At 36.7% G+C, this 20,376-nt stretch overlaps 2 protein-coding genes across 2 annotated transcripts; one reads left to right on the top strand and one right to left on the bottom strand.

Moving 5' to 3' along the window:
* Positions 1-883: 883 nt before the first annotated feature.
* On the top strand, positions 884-18,684 carry LOC135081179 (guanylate cyclase soluble subunit beta-1). The gene is made up of 15 exons (XM_063975922.1): positions 884-1,019; positions 5,866-5,884; positions 5,965-6,038; positions 6,227-6,327; positions 6,523-6,641; positions 7,048-7,203; positions 7,629-7,782; positions 8,242-8,396; positions 8,982-9,113; positions 9,288-9,370; positions 9,825-9,995; positions 10,603-10,840; positions 11,357-11,494; positions 11,929-12,086; positions 17,891-18,684. Exons 2-15 carry the CDS (start codon positions 5,882-5,884, stop codon positions 18,009-18,011), a joined length of 1,803 nt encoding a protein of 600 aa, XP_063831992.1. The 5' UTR covers positions 884-1,019; positions 5,866-5,881; the 3' UTR covers positions 18,012-18,684.
* Positions 12,383-16,136, bottom strand: LOC135081178 (uncharacterized). Its single transcript, XM_063975921.1, has 3 exons — positions 15,700-16,136; positions 13,482-13,715; positions 12,383-13,058 (listed from the first exon to the last, which is right to left on the bottom strand). Exons 1-3 carry the CDS (start codon positions 15,827-15,829, stop codon positions 12,397-12,399), a joined length of 1,026 nt encoding a protein of 341 aa, XP_063831991.1. The 5' UTR covers positions 15,830-16,136; the 3' UTR covers positions 12,383-12,396.
* Positions 18,685-20,376: the final 1,692 nt, after the last annotated feature.

Here is a 20,376-nt window from a genome sequence, read left to right as displayed (position 1 = left end):
AACATAATAAAAGAAACTCAAATAAAAATATCATAGCCATTGTTAACTGTAGAAAAAACTATGAGTCATCACTATCAGGGTTTGTGTTGTTTTCTGTTTGTCATGTCTAACGAATCGTAAGCTCTTTGTTGACTGACTGGCAAAAAATAAATCTGCTGTTGTTTAAGTTACAGCTGAAAAATTATTTTTTTTTATCTTAACTTTATTGTAATTTTATTTACTAACGAGAGAGCTGCGAATTGCTTCATTTGTAAACATAATAATTAGTTACTTTATTTTTTTAAATTACAAAAAGATTTGTTCATAGTTAATACAGTAATTAAAAAAACGTCTACTACATTAAGCCTCGTTAATGAAATGTAAGCAAAAAAGTACGAGGTAAATACTTAGGGTGGGTTGCACCATCTAACTTTAACTGTGACAAAAGTCAAAAATCTGTCAAACTCCATACAAAATACACCGGTTATCGTAATAGCACAGAATAAGTAATAGTATTAATAAGTAGTTACCGTTAAAGTTAGGTGGTGCAACTCAGCCTTAATGTACGGGGTGCTTAAAACCAACATCACCAGCATTCACCGCATTTGTAAGTTTTCCATCTACGCGTTTATTTTTCGCTAACTCAATTCACGTGCTGCCATCTATTTGTGTTTTTAGTCAACACGTCTCAGGAAAATTCCGCTAGATGTCGCTACTGAGACACCCATCAAAATCATCGTGTAAAAAACTACTTTTCGATTCCAAATAAGGCCTTAAATCATTAATAACATTATCAAAATTATTTTTCATTGAAAAGTACTAAGAAATAATAGTTTTAGAACATCAAATACGCAGTTTGTGTTCACCTATATTTACCGCCAATGGGCAGTCAGTACGCGCCAGGCTTTCGGCGCGATCGGTGTGATAGGGTGTTTCTGTGACCCAAATAACAAAAATAAACATCGTACACATTGTTAAGGTTTCTACGCCACGCAATTAGCATTTGTTTTTGTGAAGTTTTTCGAAGAAAAAGTGGCAAGGTAAGCTTTTGGGCTTGTCTGTGTTGTTTCAGTAGTTTTAGATGGATTCTTCGTATTTTAATTATTTTTGGAAATGTTTTTATTTGTCATAGAAAATAGTTTTTTCGCCTCATAATAAGTTAAATTTTTTATTTTACCTTGGATACACTTGAGTAATTTTTCTTTTTAAAAATTTAGTAATTGTTTACTACATTATTTTATTGTATTACCAGTTTGATTGAGTGTTTTTATTTTGTACGCTTAAAAATGCTGTTTTGAAGTAGAAATAATAATTATTTTAGTATTAATAGGTACTAAATATTATATGTATTTCGTTTTACATCTAAATAAATTATAGAAAATATTGTTGAACAAATTTTAATATTGTTGCTAAACTTCGCTCCGGCGACATCTAGCGCCATCTATTGTCAAAAGCATAGTGGTTGGCTCAGTCGCTTTGCTCAATGCTTTTTCAGTGCGAACCAAAGATGTGATGTCGTACTTGAGTGTATCACAAGATGTCGCTAGTATTCGTGTAAAGTTTTTTTTAAATTAATTTTATAGATACCTAGTTCATCTAAAATAGTGGTAGGTATTTCGAATAATAATTATAGCTTATTTAGGTTTCTCTCATTTTTCGTTCTTCCTAGTTTTGGGATTTAAAAATAGAGGCACCTTACTAAGGTAACTTTACATTTTATACACTACGTTTAGGTAGGTACTCGTACTACTATTTTTACCCGAATGCGCCAGAAGGACGCAGTACATTTACTAGCTTGGCAGGTAATGTCGAAATGCAATAATTCGCCAAAAATATTCCGAAGTTACGTTTGAATAAAAGATTTTAATTTGAAATGTATAAGTAATTTAAAAAAATAAGTAATAAAAGTCAACTCAAACTTGTAATGTGACGTTTGCCCTTCAAAACGATATTAAAGTCGGGACGTTAGCACAAACACTCCGCTCATCCACTTTGTTCTCGGTTTCATACTTCAGTAATAAACGAACGTTTGCTTATCCGTTGGAATATTTTAGGCACAGTGCAAAATTGGATCAGTAAGTAATCCAGTGGCCGTAACGTGCTATAAAAACGTTATAGCCTCCTACTGAGTAGAGACTACGGTTTTGCTGTTAAGTTGCTTTGTATTTTTTATAGTATTAAATAAACGTGTTTTCTTTCTTTTTTTCTATAATCTGTATATGGAAGTCTGAAAAACTGTAGCCGTATGACAGAATTTTGTCCATAAATAATATTTATGGACAAAATTCTATAGTGGAAGTATCAATTAATGTAAGGGACATTTTGGCCAAAATAAGTTATATATACCAACGCATTCAGAATTTTCGGCTCTATCGATTGGTATACTTGAAATGTTGATATCTTTAAAAAAATGTCCCTTACCTTAAACATTTTTAGTCGTCTGAATACGACTTTTGGGGAAACAAATGATTTAAAGGACGTAAATTCCTTTTAATAATACAATTCAGCCCTTACCCTAAACTGTTGGTTTTAACTTTTGAACTCATTGAACCTTACTTCATTTAAAACTTTTTGATTTATCATAATTAGGCCCTTACGTTAATATTATGCATATAGGATATCAATTACTTTTTTTGTTGGTGATATGCATTTAATGCCTCCCACTCCTACTACACTTATGAACACTAAGTTGTCTTGTTTCTATCTTTTTTCTGTTCATTTTTACGCAGTTGGGTTTTTGACCGAGGGGCTGAAGGCTCTTCAGAAGCTGTTCAATTCCGTCATCCTCGAAGGAAAAACGCCTACGGTATGGCACAGAAGTGTGGTGACACTCTTCTTCAAAAAAGGCGACAAAACCTTGTTGAAGAATTATAGACCCATCTCACTTCCGAGCCATGTCTACAAGCTGTTTTCGAGAGTCATTACGAATCGTCTCGCTCGTAAGCTCGATGACTTCCAGCCTCTCAATCTCTCAATCGCTTTAGTACACCACATACATACGCCACGGCAGATTATACAGAAGACCGAGGAGTATAGTCAGTCACTTTGCCTGGCGTTTGTGGACTATGAGAAAGCTTCGATCGAGACCTGGGCAGTACCTACTACAGTTTCTCCAACGGTGTCAAATTGACTACCTATTTTTTTTTTTTTTTTTTTATGTGATAGGAGGCAAACGAGCAAACGGATCACCTGATGGTAAGTGATTACCGTCGCCCATAGACACCCGCAGACCCAGGGGCGTTACAGGTGCGTTGCCGGCCTTTAAGGTAAAGATACGCTCTCCTCTTGAAAGCTTGAAACCTATATTGATACATCGAAATGTTGAAAGGCTTGTACGAAAACGCCACAATGTCGTTCCGTCTCCAGGATCAAGACTCGAAACCAGTTGCAGCAGCAGGCAGGGGGAACTGAAAACTCCGAAACTGTTTCTGGACTGGAACGGATTCGGCATAAATATCAACGGTGAGTAAATAACCCACCTTCGATTCGCAAACGATATCATAGCCATGGCTGAGACCGTGGAAGATCTAGGCACAATGCACAATGGCCTGAGTCGAGCCTCTCAACAAGGGGGTCTTAAAATGAAACATGGACAAGACAAAATCATGTCAAATGTCCGTGTTGCACCCACTCCTCTAAAGGTTGGATACTCTACACTCGGCAGTTGTTGACACTTATATATACCTAGTACAAACAGTCCAGTTAGGCTGGTTATAGTGTCACGCGGACCGTCCAGTGCGGATCCGCTTCACACAGCCGATCTGTAAACTTCGAGGAAGCGTTTTAGAGTAATGCGGTCCGCAGGAATCGCTCGCTCCCTATCAGTTCATACAGATTGGCTGTGCGGAGCGATCCGCACTGACGGTCTGCGTGACACTAAAACCAGCCTTAGGTAGGTCTAACTTCGAGGAAGAGGTCAATCGTCGAATCCAACTCGGCTGGCAACGTTCAGGAAGCTTCGTGATATTCTCACGTCTGAAATATCGCACTGTCTCAAGACAAAAGTCTTTGATAACTTATGGATCTGAGACGTGGTCGCTTACTGTGGGCCTCATAAGAAGACTCAAGGTCAAAGGCGATGGAGCGTGCTATGCTCGTAGTGATTGAACCAGAAATGACGTGATCCGCAGGAGAACCAAAGTGACTGACATAGTCCGCAGAATCGCTAAAATCAAGTGGCAGTGGATGGAGCTCGTAGCTTGCAAAGCTGATGGCCGCTGGGGCAGAAAAAGCTGGAAGACGTAATGTGCTGCAGACCCCCACTAGGTCGACCGACGATCTGGTGAAGGTTGTAGGAGGTGCCTGGATGCGGGCGGCGCAGGACCGGTTGTTGTGGAAATCCTTGGGGGAAGACCTTTGTCCAGCAGTGGACGTCATTCGGCTAAAACGAATGAACGATGATTGAAAAAAAAAACCTAACTGCGTAAAAATGAACAGAAAAAGATAGAAACAAGACAATTTGTTCACAAATGCAGACGTAGGCATCATCAGTGACTAAATGTTTTGTTGGTGATGTGTATTTGATACCTCCAACTGCATTTGTGAACACTAAGTTGTCTTGTTTCTATCTCTTCTCTTCGTTTTGTTAATGAATACTCGAATGCAACCTCTACTTACATCAGGTTTCAATGTTAAAATTGTCAAGTTACAATAATATTACTGTCGTGTTTATTCTTAAATGTACCTTACAACATACATGACATTCCATACTGTGAAATTTCAACATTGTAAGGTACAGTCAAGCTCGTTTTTTTAATGTAAGGGACATGCTATCTTTTAAACTACCCATTTTTAGAAAATTTGGCGTTTATATTATGAAAGAACAGAAAATTCTAAGAAACTTTGCCATAGAAACTATTTAAATCGTAACATCACATAAAAAGATATTGAGGTATAAAGAAAAAAAAATCGTTTTTTGGCTCTCCTGAAAAGTCGTGTTTTGTCCCTTACAGTAATTGATATTTCCACTATCGATAATATGTACCATCGTAGTCCAGTGCGAAGAGAGTGAGAATCTTGCGAGGTTCTGGAAATTGTAAGGATGAATCAAACTACCAACTTTCCGAAAAAGAAATGCGGTACGGCATAGTTTTTTTTTTCTTTAGTTAAAGGAGACGTTAAACCATCGAGTCAGTATGTCAGCATCATTAATGGTTGTAACAAATAGAAAGGACATCATCCATTTTGGTCCAAAAATCAAAAGTGCCGGCCAAAAAATAAAAGTGCTGTATTCTGATAGAATACGTCCGCCTTAGCATTTATTAATATGGCACCAAAGCTGTAGCACCACTGTGCATCGTAGTATTTGAGTTCTAAAAATATATGAAACGACTGACTTTGATCTCAAATACTACGACGCACAGTGGTGCTACAGCTTTGGTGTCATAGTAGCAAATGCTAAGGCAGACGTATTCTGTCAGAATACAGCACTTTTTTTTGTTGGCCGGCACTTTTGATTTTGGACCAAAAATATATGAAACGTGGATGATGTCCTTTATTATGCTAAATAGTATACGTTGAAATTAACTACTTGGCTTGGCGTATTCCACCATATATATAGTATTATACCATCTTAGCGTATTCTTGGCATGTCTAACACTTCGTTGAAAGAGATAAAAAAATATAAATTACTACTCAATTTGAACTGTGGCCAAAGTGAGTGCTCCAAGAAAAATTAAAATAAAAACAGAGCTTCCAGACAATTCCTTTTATCTTTCATACAAAGTGATTGTGAGATTACTTTGTGAGGGAAATGAGTTCCAGTAGGATAGAAAATGTAAGACAATCCGCCTTTTATCGTAGGTTTTCTGAGAAGTTCTGTAATGTTTTGAATAAGGTAGGTAATTAATAATGAGTGTTTTACTTACATATTTTTTATTGTTACAGATAAAAGGGCTTCGAAATGGTAAGATGAACGTTCTTTGGTAAATACGTTAATAAAAAGAAATACTCGTGTAGTATGTGTAAATTACTTTTATTTTTCAGTACGGCTTCGTGAATTATGCTCTTGAGTTGCTGGTAATGCAGACATTTGGAGAAGAAACATGGGAGACGATAAAGTAAGTTATTAATTTATTATAATTCTTCTTCTTTTAATTAATAATTAGACGTGCAATAGACACTGATTAAAATAATATTTTCATTAAATAGGTACTTTTTATTGCAGGAATGAATAAAGCTTAAAGAAATATCTTTTTGTTTTTAAAAGAAAGATTTTTGCTTTTATTTATGTGTATTTTTATTTCAGGAAAAAAGCAGAAGTGGCTATGGAGGGGTCATTTCTCGTGAGGCAGATATACGAAGACGAAATCACTTACAATTTGATAACTGCGGCTGTAGAAGTTTTGCGTGAGTAAAATTGTGGCTTTTATTAGTTTTAATTTATTAGTTAAAAATGTAGAGTCAAAGGTACTGGCCACTATGCATTCTATTTTCAAAATTGTAACTGCCTCTATACATTGCTAAATGATGTTCTAATGCGACAGTATAAAGTATAATATCGATTACTGTATTAAAAAATTAAAATTTATATTTCTTTTACAGAAATCCCTGCTGATTCTATCCTAGAGCTGTTTGGGAAGACTTTCTTTGAGTTCTGTCAAGATTCTGGATACGACAAGATCCTGCAAGTGTTGGGTGCAACTCCTCGTGATTTTTTGCAGGTAACTTTCAGGAAAAATAAGGCTCAATAGCTCATTTGCATGGTTTTGTTTTATCCACAACGAGGAAGATCTTGGCCTGTTTCTGTTAATGGTATTTTATGTGCCATGCCTTTTATTTATTGAAAAAAGTGGCTCAACGGTTTGATGTTTAATTAGCTTTTACTCGCGTAATTAGTCGGACAAGTTAAAGTAGATTATGTTACAACAGTTATAATATTGAAAAGTCAGTATTTTTTCGTGAAGAGACCACTCACCAGACCTTGATATCATATCCACATGGATGACAGTATATCAAGCTATAGGTGGTTACACTTAGCACCTTTAAAATATACTTACCTACTTGTATTATGTATGTTTTGCCATAAAAACATAATGGACTCTACACTCTCTTATCAATATTTTCCAGAACCTGGACGGTCTGCACGACCACCTGGGTACGTTGTACCCTGGAATGCGTTCCCCTTCATTCCGCTGCACGGAGCGGCCTGAAGATGGCGCCTTGGTGCTCCACTACTACTCCGACAGGCCTGGACTGGAGCACATTGTTATTGGGATCGTTAAGGTATGAGTTTTTATGTTTTCGTAGTAAGGCGGCTACGATTAGGCTGATTAATTTTAATACCCTATAATCACTAAGGAATAACGTATTTTCTACTAACTAGAGGATTCAAATAGGCTCAGTACTTTGTTCCAGAGATTACTTCGTTTATTCATTTCAGCTAAATGACATCCACGGTCAAAGGCCCCATAAGGATTTTATACGACCGGTCCTGCGCTGCCCGCATCCAGGTGATTCCTGTGACCTTCACCAGATCGTCGGTCTACCTAGTGGGACTTATAAAGAAAAACTATAGAATGTTGTAAAATTGTTCTATTTAGATCTCTTTTGGATTGCAGCTTTGAACTCCTCTGAGAAGCAATCACAAAATCAGTTTCCTTCTAAAGCGTCACTTATCTTTCTACTTAATTATTTCTTCTAATTTCCAGACCGTGGCCAGCAAACTCCACAACACTGAGGTGAAGGTGGAGATCCTGAAGACCAAGGAGGAGTGCGACCATGTCCAGTTCCTCATCACGGAGACTTCCACCAGTGGTCGAGTGTCGGCTCCTGAGATTGCTGAAATTGAGACTTTGTCTCTTGGTATGTACCTATTGTACTATTTTAAGATATTATCCATCAAAATTGCTGTCTAATTTCTCAGGTCAGAGTGTGAGCTATGATAAGTACATACTTGACTTAGAGTATGGCCACATACCTAAATAAAATATTTTTTGGTAAATCGGAAACAAACCCTTTATGAATATTGAAAAGGACTACCTATTACAATTTAGGCGGTAATTACTAAGAGGCGATCCTTCGAACGTTTCCCTTAAATAATAAAATTGACTACTTCAGCTCGAACCTACCATTTTGACACATATTTCAAAACTTCAAACATAGGTAGCTCAATGGTTAGACAACAAAACCATTAAAGATTTGTTTCTTTGTCTTTCTATCTACAAAATTTTTTATCCGTAGATAGGCCTAAAAAGTAATCCATTTGCCATCCATTTTTCAGTCAACCCAGCTAGCTATCCTTCATAATACATCTGGTTCCAGAGCCAAAAGTGAGTCCAGCCACATTCTGCCGGGTGTTCCCGTTCCACCTGATGTTCGACCGGGAACTGAACATCGTCCAGGCTGGCCGTACTGTCTCCCGCCTGCTGCCCAGGGTCACTAAGGCAGGCTGCAAGATTACTGATGTTCTGGATACTGTAAGCGTTTTGTATTATTGTTATTGTAGTAGAAATGTACTTGTATGTGTGAAGTGGTACATAGGATGAATCAAGACTAGAAAAAGAAGTGTATCACATGATCACATCATCATCATCATTATTTAATTCAGTTACTACTTCAGGAGGACGGTTCTCCCTAGGTACGTATCATTGACGCTCACCAGGGCAAAATTAAATGTAGTATTTGGCCTACATTTCCCAATCCCTAAACTTGTCAGACTGTTGAAGAAGCCTAACAATAATAAACGAAACAAAGACTCCTTCGCTTCGTCACCTTTTAAGACATCCACGGGAAGAATGAGGGTGCTGCAATTCTTCTCTACCCGAATCACTCGGAAATTGTATCACATAATATATTCCAAGTCCAGAATTTTCTGTAAAGTTATTATGAAGTTAAAATGGCGTTACAAATTCTAGAGCATTCCGGTTCCAATCAAACTTACAAAAAATCAATGCTTACTGGTTCACTAGGAAAGCAAGATGTTATATTGTTACATCTTGCTTTCCTAGTGAACCAGTAAGCATAACAGCAGCATAACAATATAACATAGACCTTGTTCACAGGTGAGACCTCATCTGGAGATGACGTTCGCAAACGTGTTGGCGCACATTAACACGGTCTACGTGTTGAAGACCAAGCCTGAGGAGATGAGCGTGACCGACCCTCATGAGGAGATAGCTTCACTCCGTTTGAAGGTACAGTATAAAAAATCTTCCGAATATCTCCTTTGCATAATACCATTTCGAACTTAGAGGCAAGGCAAATGTACCATGACCATCCTAGACTGCATCTCACTTAACATCAGGTGCGATTGCGGTTAAATACTTACCTTGTTATGCATTAAAAAAAACATTTTCTTTTCTTGACAGGGCCAAATGCTGTACATCCCTGAAACTGATGTCGTGGTGTTCCAATGCTACCCCAGCGTGACCAACTTGGATGATCTAACACGGTACGTTCAGCATGATAGGCAAGACAAATTAAGACTGATTATTAAGCGTCGAAACCTCACGTAATGGTGATAACGCCATCTTGCGTTATCAATCAGTGTCTTAATATAAAAATACCTTGTTACTAAGTATTACTGGTATTACATCATATGAAGTTCAGATCCTGTTGTTCCAACTCGTACTAGAAGAAGAAAGAGTACAAAACATGATATATATTAGAGCGATGCTCAGCCATGCTATAGCCAACAGAAACTGGCAAAGTAAATCGGCTCAAAGAGAAATTGTCTGTTGAAGACTCCTAGTATACTTTATTGTCTAATTCACTTTGCAATGACAAATACTTACGGAGCTAGGTGTCGCTTATTCAGCTTTAGTTGTTAGAAACATTTTCAGTTTTTTTCTATCGCGGACTATAGTACGTCCTTACGTATCCTGATGTAACATTTATTTCTCCAGCCGTGGACTCTGCATCTCCGATATTCCTCTCCACGATGCTACCCGCGACCTGGTGCTCATGTCGGAGCAGTTCGAGGCTGACTACAAGTTGACCCAGAACTTGGAGGTCCTGACCGATAAGCTGCAGCAGACCTTCAGGGAGCTGGACTCGGAGAAACAGAAGACGGATAGGTAATGCCATGAAGCTAAAAGTTAAACTGTATAAGTTCAACCCAAATGTGAAGTGACCATTGCCAACAGCCTGCAGACGCAGCAGAAAGTGACCAACATTACAGTCAGATCAAATCTGAATATACCACGAAGTATAGTCAGAATCACTCATGTTTGGTGGTCGAGGCGAAAATTCCTATGAGCTACAAGCACTACTAAGTTTAACAATTTTATTATTCGATCAGTTGACAGTACTCATTAGGTATTATTTGACTGAGCCTAAGGAAAAGTTTAAGTTAAAAAGCAATATTTTTTCCACGAAAAATTCTTATTACACTTAGCATAATGGATGACCTTTCCAAGCCATCTGGCCAGCGTGGGGAGTGCAGGCCAAATCCTCAAATCACCTCTGGTAAACTAGAGCGAGTCGTGCTGCTGCAGTGGAGACTATTTAAACCTGATTATAATGATAAAGAGGTGGTGTCTTCGTTTTCTATTTGAAAGAAAGAAAGAAAGAAAGAAAAATTGTTTATTTGGTTCAAACATAGTAATGTTACACAATTTGGTTAATAATTATAGATAAATTGTTGAACCAAAATGGCTCCTACTCAGCTTGTATCATTTCTAGGCTCCTCTACTCCGTGTTGCCCATAAGCGTAGCTACCGAGCTCCGCCACTGCCGACCGGTCCAGGCCCGTCGCTATGACCCAGTGACCCTACTCTTCAGTGGCATCGTCGGCTTCGCCAACTATTGCGCTCGAAACACCGACCATAAAGGCGCCATGAAGATCGTCAGGATGCTGAACGATCTGTACACCGCGTTTGATGTTCTGACCGATCCGAAGAGGAACCCTAATGTTTACAAGGTAGTAGTCTTTCTAGTAAGTTGGTGAGAAAGGTTATGTAAGGCTTAGCTCTTAGCAGGGTAACAGAATCCTTAAAAGTGAGAGAATAGTATGGTTCGACTACAAACGCCTATGACGAAACAGTTAACAACCAACCTTTGAAACTTTGCTGAGTTTTGGTCAGTCATCTTCAAAGGGCTGATTTTCAATACGCCACAAGTTGGTAAACGTTGAGTAATTTTATTTCACTACTGGCCTAGGCTTCCGATCTAATGCCTGCGTTTTATGCTATGTTTATTGGGCGTTTAATTAGGTGACTATTTAACCAGTTAGGTAGCTTTCATAGTCTATCGGTACATTACTTTAAATGGTACTCTTGGTCTTATTTTCATAGGTGCAAAGATCGCTGTGTTTGAAGTAGGTATTTTAATGCAGAACAAGGCAGGTACTTGACCGCAATCGCACCATGAACGGTGCTGTAGACATCATCTCACTTAACATAGGTAGATAGCACAATTATACTTGTTTAATTTGCAGGTGGAGACAGTTGGAGACAAGTATATGGCAGTGTCAGGACTGCCGGAGTACGAGGTGGCTCACGCCAAGCATATTTCGTTGTTGGCTCTGGAGATGATGGATCTATCCCAGACAGTGACCGTTGATGGAGAGCCTGTGGTAAGTTTCTATGGCTTATTGTGCAGAATTGCAGCAAATAAAATTGTTACCAAACACCTATAAAAGAAAACATCCGTATTTGAATCAATTTAAATCAGAACTAGGCTTTGGTTTGTGGTTTCAATTTCTCAAAATGTTACTTTATTTATAATAATATGTAAGGCAGTAAGGGCAGCAAGGTTCTGAAGTAAAGGCCACGTACCAGAAAACGCAGCGTAGGACGTCCACCAACAAGGTGGACCGACGACCTCATAAAGGTAGCAGGAAGGCGCTGGATGCAAGTCGCTAAAAACCGGGCGATATAGAAGTCATTGGGGGAGGCCTATGTTCAGTAGTCGTCCTGTGGCTGAAATGATGATGATGATGAATAATATTATGTTCTCTGTGTTATAAAAATATGCTCGTACCAAACTAAAATTAGATTTGACTTCTAGGGTATCACCATCGGCATTCACTCTGGTGAGGTGGTGACAGGTGTCATTGGTCACCGCATGCCTCGCTACTGCCTCTTTGGCAACACCGTCAACTTGACCAGCCGTTGCGAGACCACTGGCATCCCTGGAACTATCAACGTCAGCGAGGATACTTACAGGTGAGACTTCTTTTGTGATAATCAAAATACGCCTGCAACATGTATGCTCAATTGCTCATGTGGTAAAAGTGTACCACAACACCGTGTTCATTGACATGGAAGTTTTTAGCGGCACCACATAGGTAGTTAAGTAATTTTGTGTGTCTTTCCGTATTTGCTTAGAACTGAAGTATCTAACTAGTTCCTATTGAGATACTAATAAAATAAAGTTCCCAGACGTTGTTCTAGACTGGCTAGACTGAAATTTAAAAAAATATGGGTGCCTGATATCAATATTACTACAATAAGACAACAAATAAAAACAAACTCTTTAATCGTCAAATAAATCCAAATATCTTTGCAATGACACAGGTATAGGTAATTTTGCTATACCAAACGGCAGTTCAAAGTTCTTCCATAGCATTTCTCTAATGATACATCTGCACATGTGCTTCAACTCTACTGGTTTTAATCCACATCTGGAAGTAGGAACCAAATGATCCTCTAATATTTCTCCATACTTTTCCAAAGCCACTTTCCTTTGGTAATTATAGTCTTCGGGCAGTTCTAATTCTTTGAAAATGTTTCTATCTACCGTAAAATTTACTCTTGGCACTGCTCTCAAAGTGAGCTTAAGACACGTCACCAGTTCATACGGATATACTCTGTTGTATTCTTTGAGTCTATCCAAAATGGATTCTACAGGGTTAGTCGATACAGCTTCTGAAGAGATCCTAGCTCCAAATCTTAGGAGAATCATCAGCATCTCTGCAGCACCCATTTGGATGACTACCCTCACTGGGGATGCTTGGCCACAGCTTTCCAATGGGACGTCAATGAAGCGATATGTTTTGTCTCCCTCGCTGTATTCAAGATTAGCATTTGTAGCGTGATCGAGGAAGTAAACTAGTGCATGAACGTTTTCTTCTTTATCCATGAAGTCTGACTTCCAACCAGCCAAAAAGTAAGGGGCTGATGTACCAAAGATGGCCCCTGAAAAAATACATAGAGAATTAAGAATTTAAATATTGTCGCAGTTGCTCTATTATCATTATTGTAAAATCATTGGGGAAGAGGACTTTCTGTAGCTGAAAATTACGATGATGATGATGATGATGATGACGATAATGAAGATGGTAATGGTCTATTATCTGTGATATTTTGCTTTAAGCAGAGAATCATAAAAACATTTGAGTCACAATCATACAAATATCAGTTATTTAAGCTAGCAGCAAGTTTGTTTCTTCGCTAGTCTGGGATTTTGCTAAGACTAATTTGGTTGGGACTAAAGTCATCGACCGACAAACAGCGCACCTAGCTATATACTGTTCCATGATGTAGATTTAATAAATGCTAATTTGCAACAAAACATTACAGTCTGGTGTGTAGTCGATCGACTACATTTTGTACACTTACCCAAAAATATTCTCTCAAAGGTCTTTTCACAAGCGTACATTTCATCCAACAGAGCTGCCACCGTACCATTATCTTGTAGGCTCCAATCGAAGGCGAGTTTCATGGCTATGTACAGAACGTTATGGTATTTCCCCATGAGACATACATCTCCGTTACCAGACTTGCAAGAATTGTGATATCGGAGAGCTGACTGCACGAAGTTCTTGCACGAAACTTCGTCGGATTTGTTTTGACCTGTAACAAGATAACATCTTTAAAAGTCTACACATTATTACAAAAGAGTTTCAAAGCGATCATTTTTGCTATCGACGAATGATAGGAATATTAGTTTTTTCCTTTATTTAACACATTTTAAATATAATAGTAACTGTTTTAAAGGAAAGTGACAGTTTGAAAGGTGATAATAATGAAGAGTTTCAGAAAACCTATTTGTATGATTTTGATATCTGTACCTAATTCAAAAGTACGTAGAGACTACCTATTTGAACATTGAGATGATGATTAGTTTTCTATAAAAGATTTAAATAATGTAGAGCAACAAAATTTTCGGCCAACTAAAAGTCAATGGTCTGCGCCTAGATTAAAAGAGACTTTTAAGAACATAATTTTATAGGATTTATACCATTGGATTCTGCATACAAATTGTAAACAAACAACACGACAGTATCCTGATTTACAGTACTACTTGGTAGGCCTACTTAGCTCGTTTCTACTTACTTAGCATACTCGAGTTGCTTACAAAGGTGGGTGGTGTGGACAAGACTCTATAGCATTACCTTCATACACCCAAGTTTACTAACTGACTGGTAAAATTTTAAATAGATATTAGTGAACAGTGGAAATCCGTAAATGAGTAGCAAACACATAGTACCTATTTGTTCTTTTTTATGCGTAACAAGACAGGTATTTGACCGCAATCGCAATTGGTGTTAATTTTCGTTTAAAACTAAATAGATAAAGCCACCGTATGTACTTGGGAAAGAACTTACTTACTGTAAGGCTGAGTTGCACCACCTTATTTTAACCGTGAATTTAATCATAACCGGTATTTTTACCAAAAAGCTTTTATTTGTATGGAGTTTGACAGACTTTTGACGTTTGTTAAAGTAAGAGTAAGATGGTGCAAATCAGTGGAAGTTACGTGTTAATAACAAAAAGATTTTCGTTAAGACTTTCGATTTCAGTAAAAAAATTTGATTTCAATGGCCCGTACACTAAAATATTATTGAGATAAAGTGATATATTTTATCAACAATCGATGACGAAACATGCAATAACAAATAGATATAATAGACTTCTGATTACATAGTTACATTCCATTAGATATAACCAGATAAAAGAAGAGATAGCAATTAATATTAGTTACGGTTAAAATGATTCGCAACTTGAACCTTATCTGATCGTTTTGCAACGCTTTCTTTCTTTGTCGTTTAACTTCGATTAACAAAAGTGATTTTCCTTTTGTTTCTATTGATCTGGAAAAATTGCGGAGTTGTAATAGCTAAGTGGTTAAGTTAATGTTATCTAAGTTTTGTTTTGTTTTTGGCGACTGGAGCGCAATAGTATTTTTTATGAAGATGAAAAAATTGTTTATCTATTCTGCAATGCGCTGATTTTTCTATTAGGTAATAACTAAATCTAACAAATAAGTCTCAACTTTATTTACAATAAACAGAATTTTTTTTTAAAACTAAGGCAAACTTAACTCTAAACAAAATAAAAATATAAACTTATTTTACTCAAAAATAAAAGTGTGTAAGTTATTTTTTTATTAACAAAGCGTATGTGGAAGTAACTATGTATCTAAAATGATGCAAAAATGGTATGTCATCTGTATGGCTTTGTTGCACCATCTTACTTTAACTTTACAAAAGTAAAAAATCTGTCAAACTCCATACAAAACACACCGGTTATCGTCATAGTTACTGTTAAAGTTAGGTGGTGCAACCCAGCCTAAATATTATTAAAATTTAAATTCACTAATGTCAACTGTCAAAACGTATGAAAAAAGGGAGTCAGTTGTTTCCTTAAAATGGCCTCACTTTTCTTTTTTCTCTTCTTTTATCTAGGCTGTATTAATCTTAGTATTACTCAAGCAACTTTTTAACCGACTTTAGAAAAAAAATTCTATGCTCCATAAGTATTTTGTATTATGCTCCATAAATATGTTAAGTATTTTGTCTTTGAATAGTCCATACAAACTTTAAAAAATAACAACCTTTGGCACATCCAGCAATGACAGTATTGAAGTACTCGACTAGTTCTCTCCTCTTGAACCGCATGTTCAAGGAATCTCTATCCATGGTACTAAACACCTCTTCGAAGTAAAAATCCATAAACGAATCCATTTTTGGCACTAGAATTTATCTTTTCACGTAAAACCAAAATAATTAAATGAGACACATCACTGTTGACGTTACGATTTTATTTTTGTTTTATTAGTGGCCAGTTATTTTCAAATAAATTTGAATTTGGACTTCACTTTTTAATCTCGAATCTTGCAATCCTTTTTTGTTTGGATGGGTGTTTTAAAAAGTTTCCACTCTCTTTTGTTTTTGGAACGAAACGTTCAAAAAGTTTCAAGTACACTTTTGTTTATATTGAACACTGATTTAGATGTTTTATTTTATGTTGATAAATTATTTAGGGATGAATTATTATTTTCATGTGTTCTTTATCAATTTTCGTAAAAATATTATTATGTTTAGTCACTTTTACACATTACTAAGTAATCACTCAATTAAACGTAAGTTTTGACTTTGAAATAAAAGTAACGCCTACACTGTGTGACAGACAAAACCGCAGTAATAGGAAATCACATGGTGCCTCACAGTTTTTTTTTTCCTAGAAAACCCTGTAAGTGCATAATCTGCTTACATCGGTCGCGTTGGGAAGCCTTACTGTGCCAACTTGAACACATCCGTGGCACGTGGTTCCGTACAGTAAAAAATTAAGGAAATTATTCAACCTCATATCACATGAGTAAAGAAACTTTACTCATGTGCTCATATGCCGTGTTTTGTCACAGCAAGATATGGTTTTTAAAGATACGTTCTATGCATCCATTGTTATACCTGTTTCAAACTGCGTTACATATTGGAACAGCAATTAATACTGAATTTTTTTGGTCACCATAAAAATATGAGTTTTATTTTGTTAACTAAAACGTTAAGTGACATTTGTTGCAAATAAATGCTCTTCTAGCTCACTCATGAATTGATTAAATAAGTTTGTGACAGCAATCACAACCTTCATCATCATCATTTCAGCCAAAGGACGTCCATTGCTGAACATAGGCCTCCCCCGATGATTTCTATGTTGACTGTTGGTAGCGAATTGCAACCAGTGCCTTCCTGCTTCCTTTGAGGTCGTCGGTCCACCTTATTGAGCTATTTTTTTATTCTGAAAGCAAACTAGCTAGAAGCATACTACTTATCTGGGGGCACGGCAGTGCCCCCACCAAGTCGAGCAAAAAAGCGGCACGGCCGTACCATCCTTTTCTCGAAGCAATTCAGGCCATTTTCGACCGCCTGTAACTTCGTTGTGGATAAAACTAGAAGGCTGAATTTTCATTAGCTATGCAGGCATTGTAAAGACACGGTATATTTAAAATTTCATTCAATTTGAACCAGTAGTTTAAGAATTATAACGGGTCAAAGTTACTTAATTTTGTCACTCACTGACTGACTCACTGACTCACTGACTCACTGACTCACTGACTCACCGATCATCAAAACTCTAAGGCACTTCTAGCAGACCTAGAAGCTTCAAATTTGGAATATAAGTAGTGTTTGGTGTATGAATCAAGGAAAAACTAAAATATTTGGGGGCACGGTAGTGCAACCGCCAAGTCGAGTAAAATTTTTCAATTTCGGTCCAGTTTTCTAGATACATAACTGCTGTCTACAAAATACAAAAAGAAATGATATTTGGGGGCACGGTAGTGCAACCGCCAAGTCGAGTAAAATTTTTCAATTTCGGTCCAGTTTTCTAGATACATAACTGCTGTCTACAAAATACAAATAGAAATGAGATCCCATCAAAAACAATACTTGTCAAAAAAACCAAGTCTCGCAACTCAGTTGTTCTACGGTAAAAAGTTGTGAGATCCATGTAATACCAAGTCCAGGCCAGGAAATCTTTAACGTTTTACATAAATATATTGACTTGGCCATCGCATGAAAACACGTGTAAATTAAATTATTTAGTGCGATGGCCAAGTCAATATATTTATGTAAAACGTTAAAGATTTCCTGGCCTGGACTTGGTATTACATGGATCTCACAACTTTTTACCGTAGAACAACTGAGTTGCGAGACTTGGTTTTTTTGACAAGTATTGTTTTTGATGGGATAAGTATTTGCTTAGCTCATACAACCTTTATATTTGCATGTGTTTTTTCCGTACAGCTATTTGATGAGAGAAGACAACTTCGATGAGCAGTTCGAGCTGACCTACCGTGGCCATGTCTCCATGAAGGGCAAGGCTGAACCGATGCAGACCTGGTTCCTCACCAGGAAGAAGATCTAATCTTCCATGACCTGGATCAGAAGGGGCATCAGTATCAGGGACAATCTGGTGGAGTGGATTGAGGTTCTGAAAAGGATTGGTAGGACCGTTATGAAGAAGTAATTCGTTCTGTATGTGCTTTCTATGATAAACATAGAACTATGCATTTCCTGTAAAAGTAGAGTAATTTGTTATAATACTATGTTCAACATAAACACTACGCAATTTAAAAGCATTATAACAATATGTATGCATTCAGATATGGTACGAAATATTATGCCTAATATCATTATACTTACAACATAAATATTATTATATTCATTACACAATGATAATATCACAAATTCGATTGACCTTTAACAGTGTTAACAATAAGTAAAACAATATTTGATATCATAGAGTGGCATACATTGTAAAAAGTGAAGTAAATTATTATGATAAAAGATGGAAAAGTAATTAGAATTTTAATTAATAATCTACATTTGTTCTGTGTCTTATTAGTTGATGTGTTAGTAAGAATATAAATGTAGTAAAATTAAATGTTAGGACCACTTTATTAACTGTATTTCAACAAGATAAGGTTTGATTTTGACTGTAACGACATGCTGTAGTAAAATCAACCGTTGCTTTCGTTAGTGTTAAAATCAATCCTTTTATATTGAACTATCTAGTCTTAAAAATGTTTTCATGGCCTGTACTAATGTCGGCATGTAAAGATTGAAGAATTTTAAAACTTATTACCACGAAATAGGTGCGAATTTTTTAAACAAATAAATAGTTTTATGTGCTTTATAAAAGAAACAAGGCCTAGCAAATATCTAAATGTAACTTTCTATAAACTGTTATTTGACTAAAATTGATTTATTTACTCTCGTTATGTATGTTTTTGATATTTCTAAATATTTATCAACAATATCTAGTCAAGAATGGTATTACTTTAAGCTTTAACTATAGCTGCACTAAATGTATTTGAAGTCTTTTGAAGAATTATTTGTTATTGTGATAGTCAATAAAGTGTATATCAAAAGAAAGATTGTGATTGTTCGATCATCATCATTAATTTATTAAGGCTGAGTTGCATCATCTTACTTTAACTTGAACATAGGTTAGTCAAAAATCTGACAAATTTCATATTATAAAAAGCACCGGTTATCTTTATACAGGGTGTTAGGTAAATGGGTATATGAGCCGACACTAGCCCATGTTAACATGTGGGCATATAAATGGTATGGTGAAGTCAGAAATTTGATATCATCATTTTAATATTTTTAATTTTCATACAAAATAAATTTTATAAAATCCGATTTGTATGAAAATTTAAATAATTAAAATGAAGATATTAATTTTCTGACTTCACCATGCCATTTATATGACCATGTTAACATGGGCTAGTGTCGGATCATATACCCATTTACCTAACACCCTGTAGTTACGGTCAAAGTTAGGTGGGCCAACTCAGCAATAGTCTCCACTTTACAGGATCCCGACTCTCCAATTCTATCATTTCAGCTACACGACGTCCACTGCTGAACATAGGCCCCAATGACCCCAGATTGGCTGGTTGGCAACAGCTTGCATCCAGCGCCTTCCTGCAACCTTAAGAGGTCATCTGTCAAATTGAGGATTTGCTCTACATTCCCCACGTTGACTAAACGGGTTGGGGAGGTCTGATGTTCGATGTCTTTTTACCAGACTACGCCAGATGGAGGGTTATGTTCTATGCCATAGTTTTCTTTAAAAAATCATTGTATAGGTGGGAGTGTTTTATTATATTCTGCCGAAACCACAAGGCAATGTTTCGACGAAGATCCTACTTCCTACTAATATTATAAATGCGAATGTTTGGATGTCTGGATGTTTGTTACTTTTTCACGCAAAAACTACTTAACGGATTTTGTTTAAACTTTACAGTATTATCGTTTGTAACCCAGATTAACATATAGGCTATGATTTATGCCGATTTGTAACACTAAATTTCACGCGGGTGAAGCCGCGGGCAAAAGCTAGTGAAGAATATAATTAATAAGCAGGCCTATTTACGAACATCTTCAATTCTCCCCATTACGTTTGGTGGCATCAATAGTTCTATCCGTGCTGAGTTAAATATAAATGTAACGAATAAGAAGTTTATACGTTCCATCTTAAATCTTTAAGTGAGCAAGGAGGTCGTATAATAAAGCATCTAAGAATAGAGCCGTAGAGCGCTAGCCGTAAAACCTCGTAAGTCCATTTATTTCAATAACTAGTGGATCTGGTCTGCCAATCAGCTCTACTGGTTTATGGTCCAGTTATCGATACTCTGTGGTGTAAACACGAGGGTACAGTTATACAAATTGACAAGTACAGTCAGAGCTATTTGGGTCTTATAAATTAAATACAAGATCTG

The sequence above is a fragment of the Ostrinia nubilalis genome, chromosome 19 (assembly GCF_963855985.1).
Source record: "Ostrinia nubilalis chromosome 19, ilOstNubi1.1, whole genome shotgun sequence".
Lineage (NCBI taxonomy): Eukaryota > Metazoa > Arthropoda > Insecta > Lepidoptera > Crambidae > Ostrinia > Ostrinia nubilalis.
The sequence above is the reverse complement of the archived record's forward strand: the minus strand, read 5'-3'. Positions and strand labels throughout refer to the sequence as shown.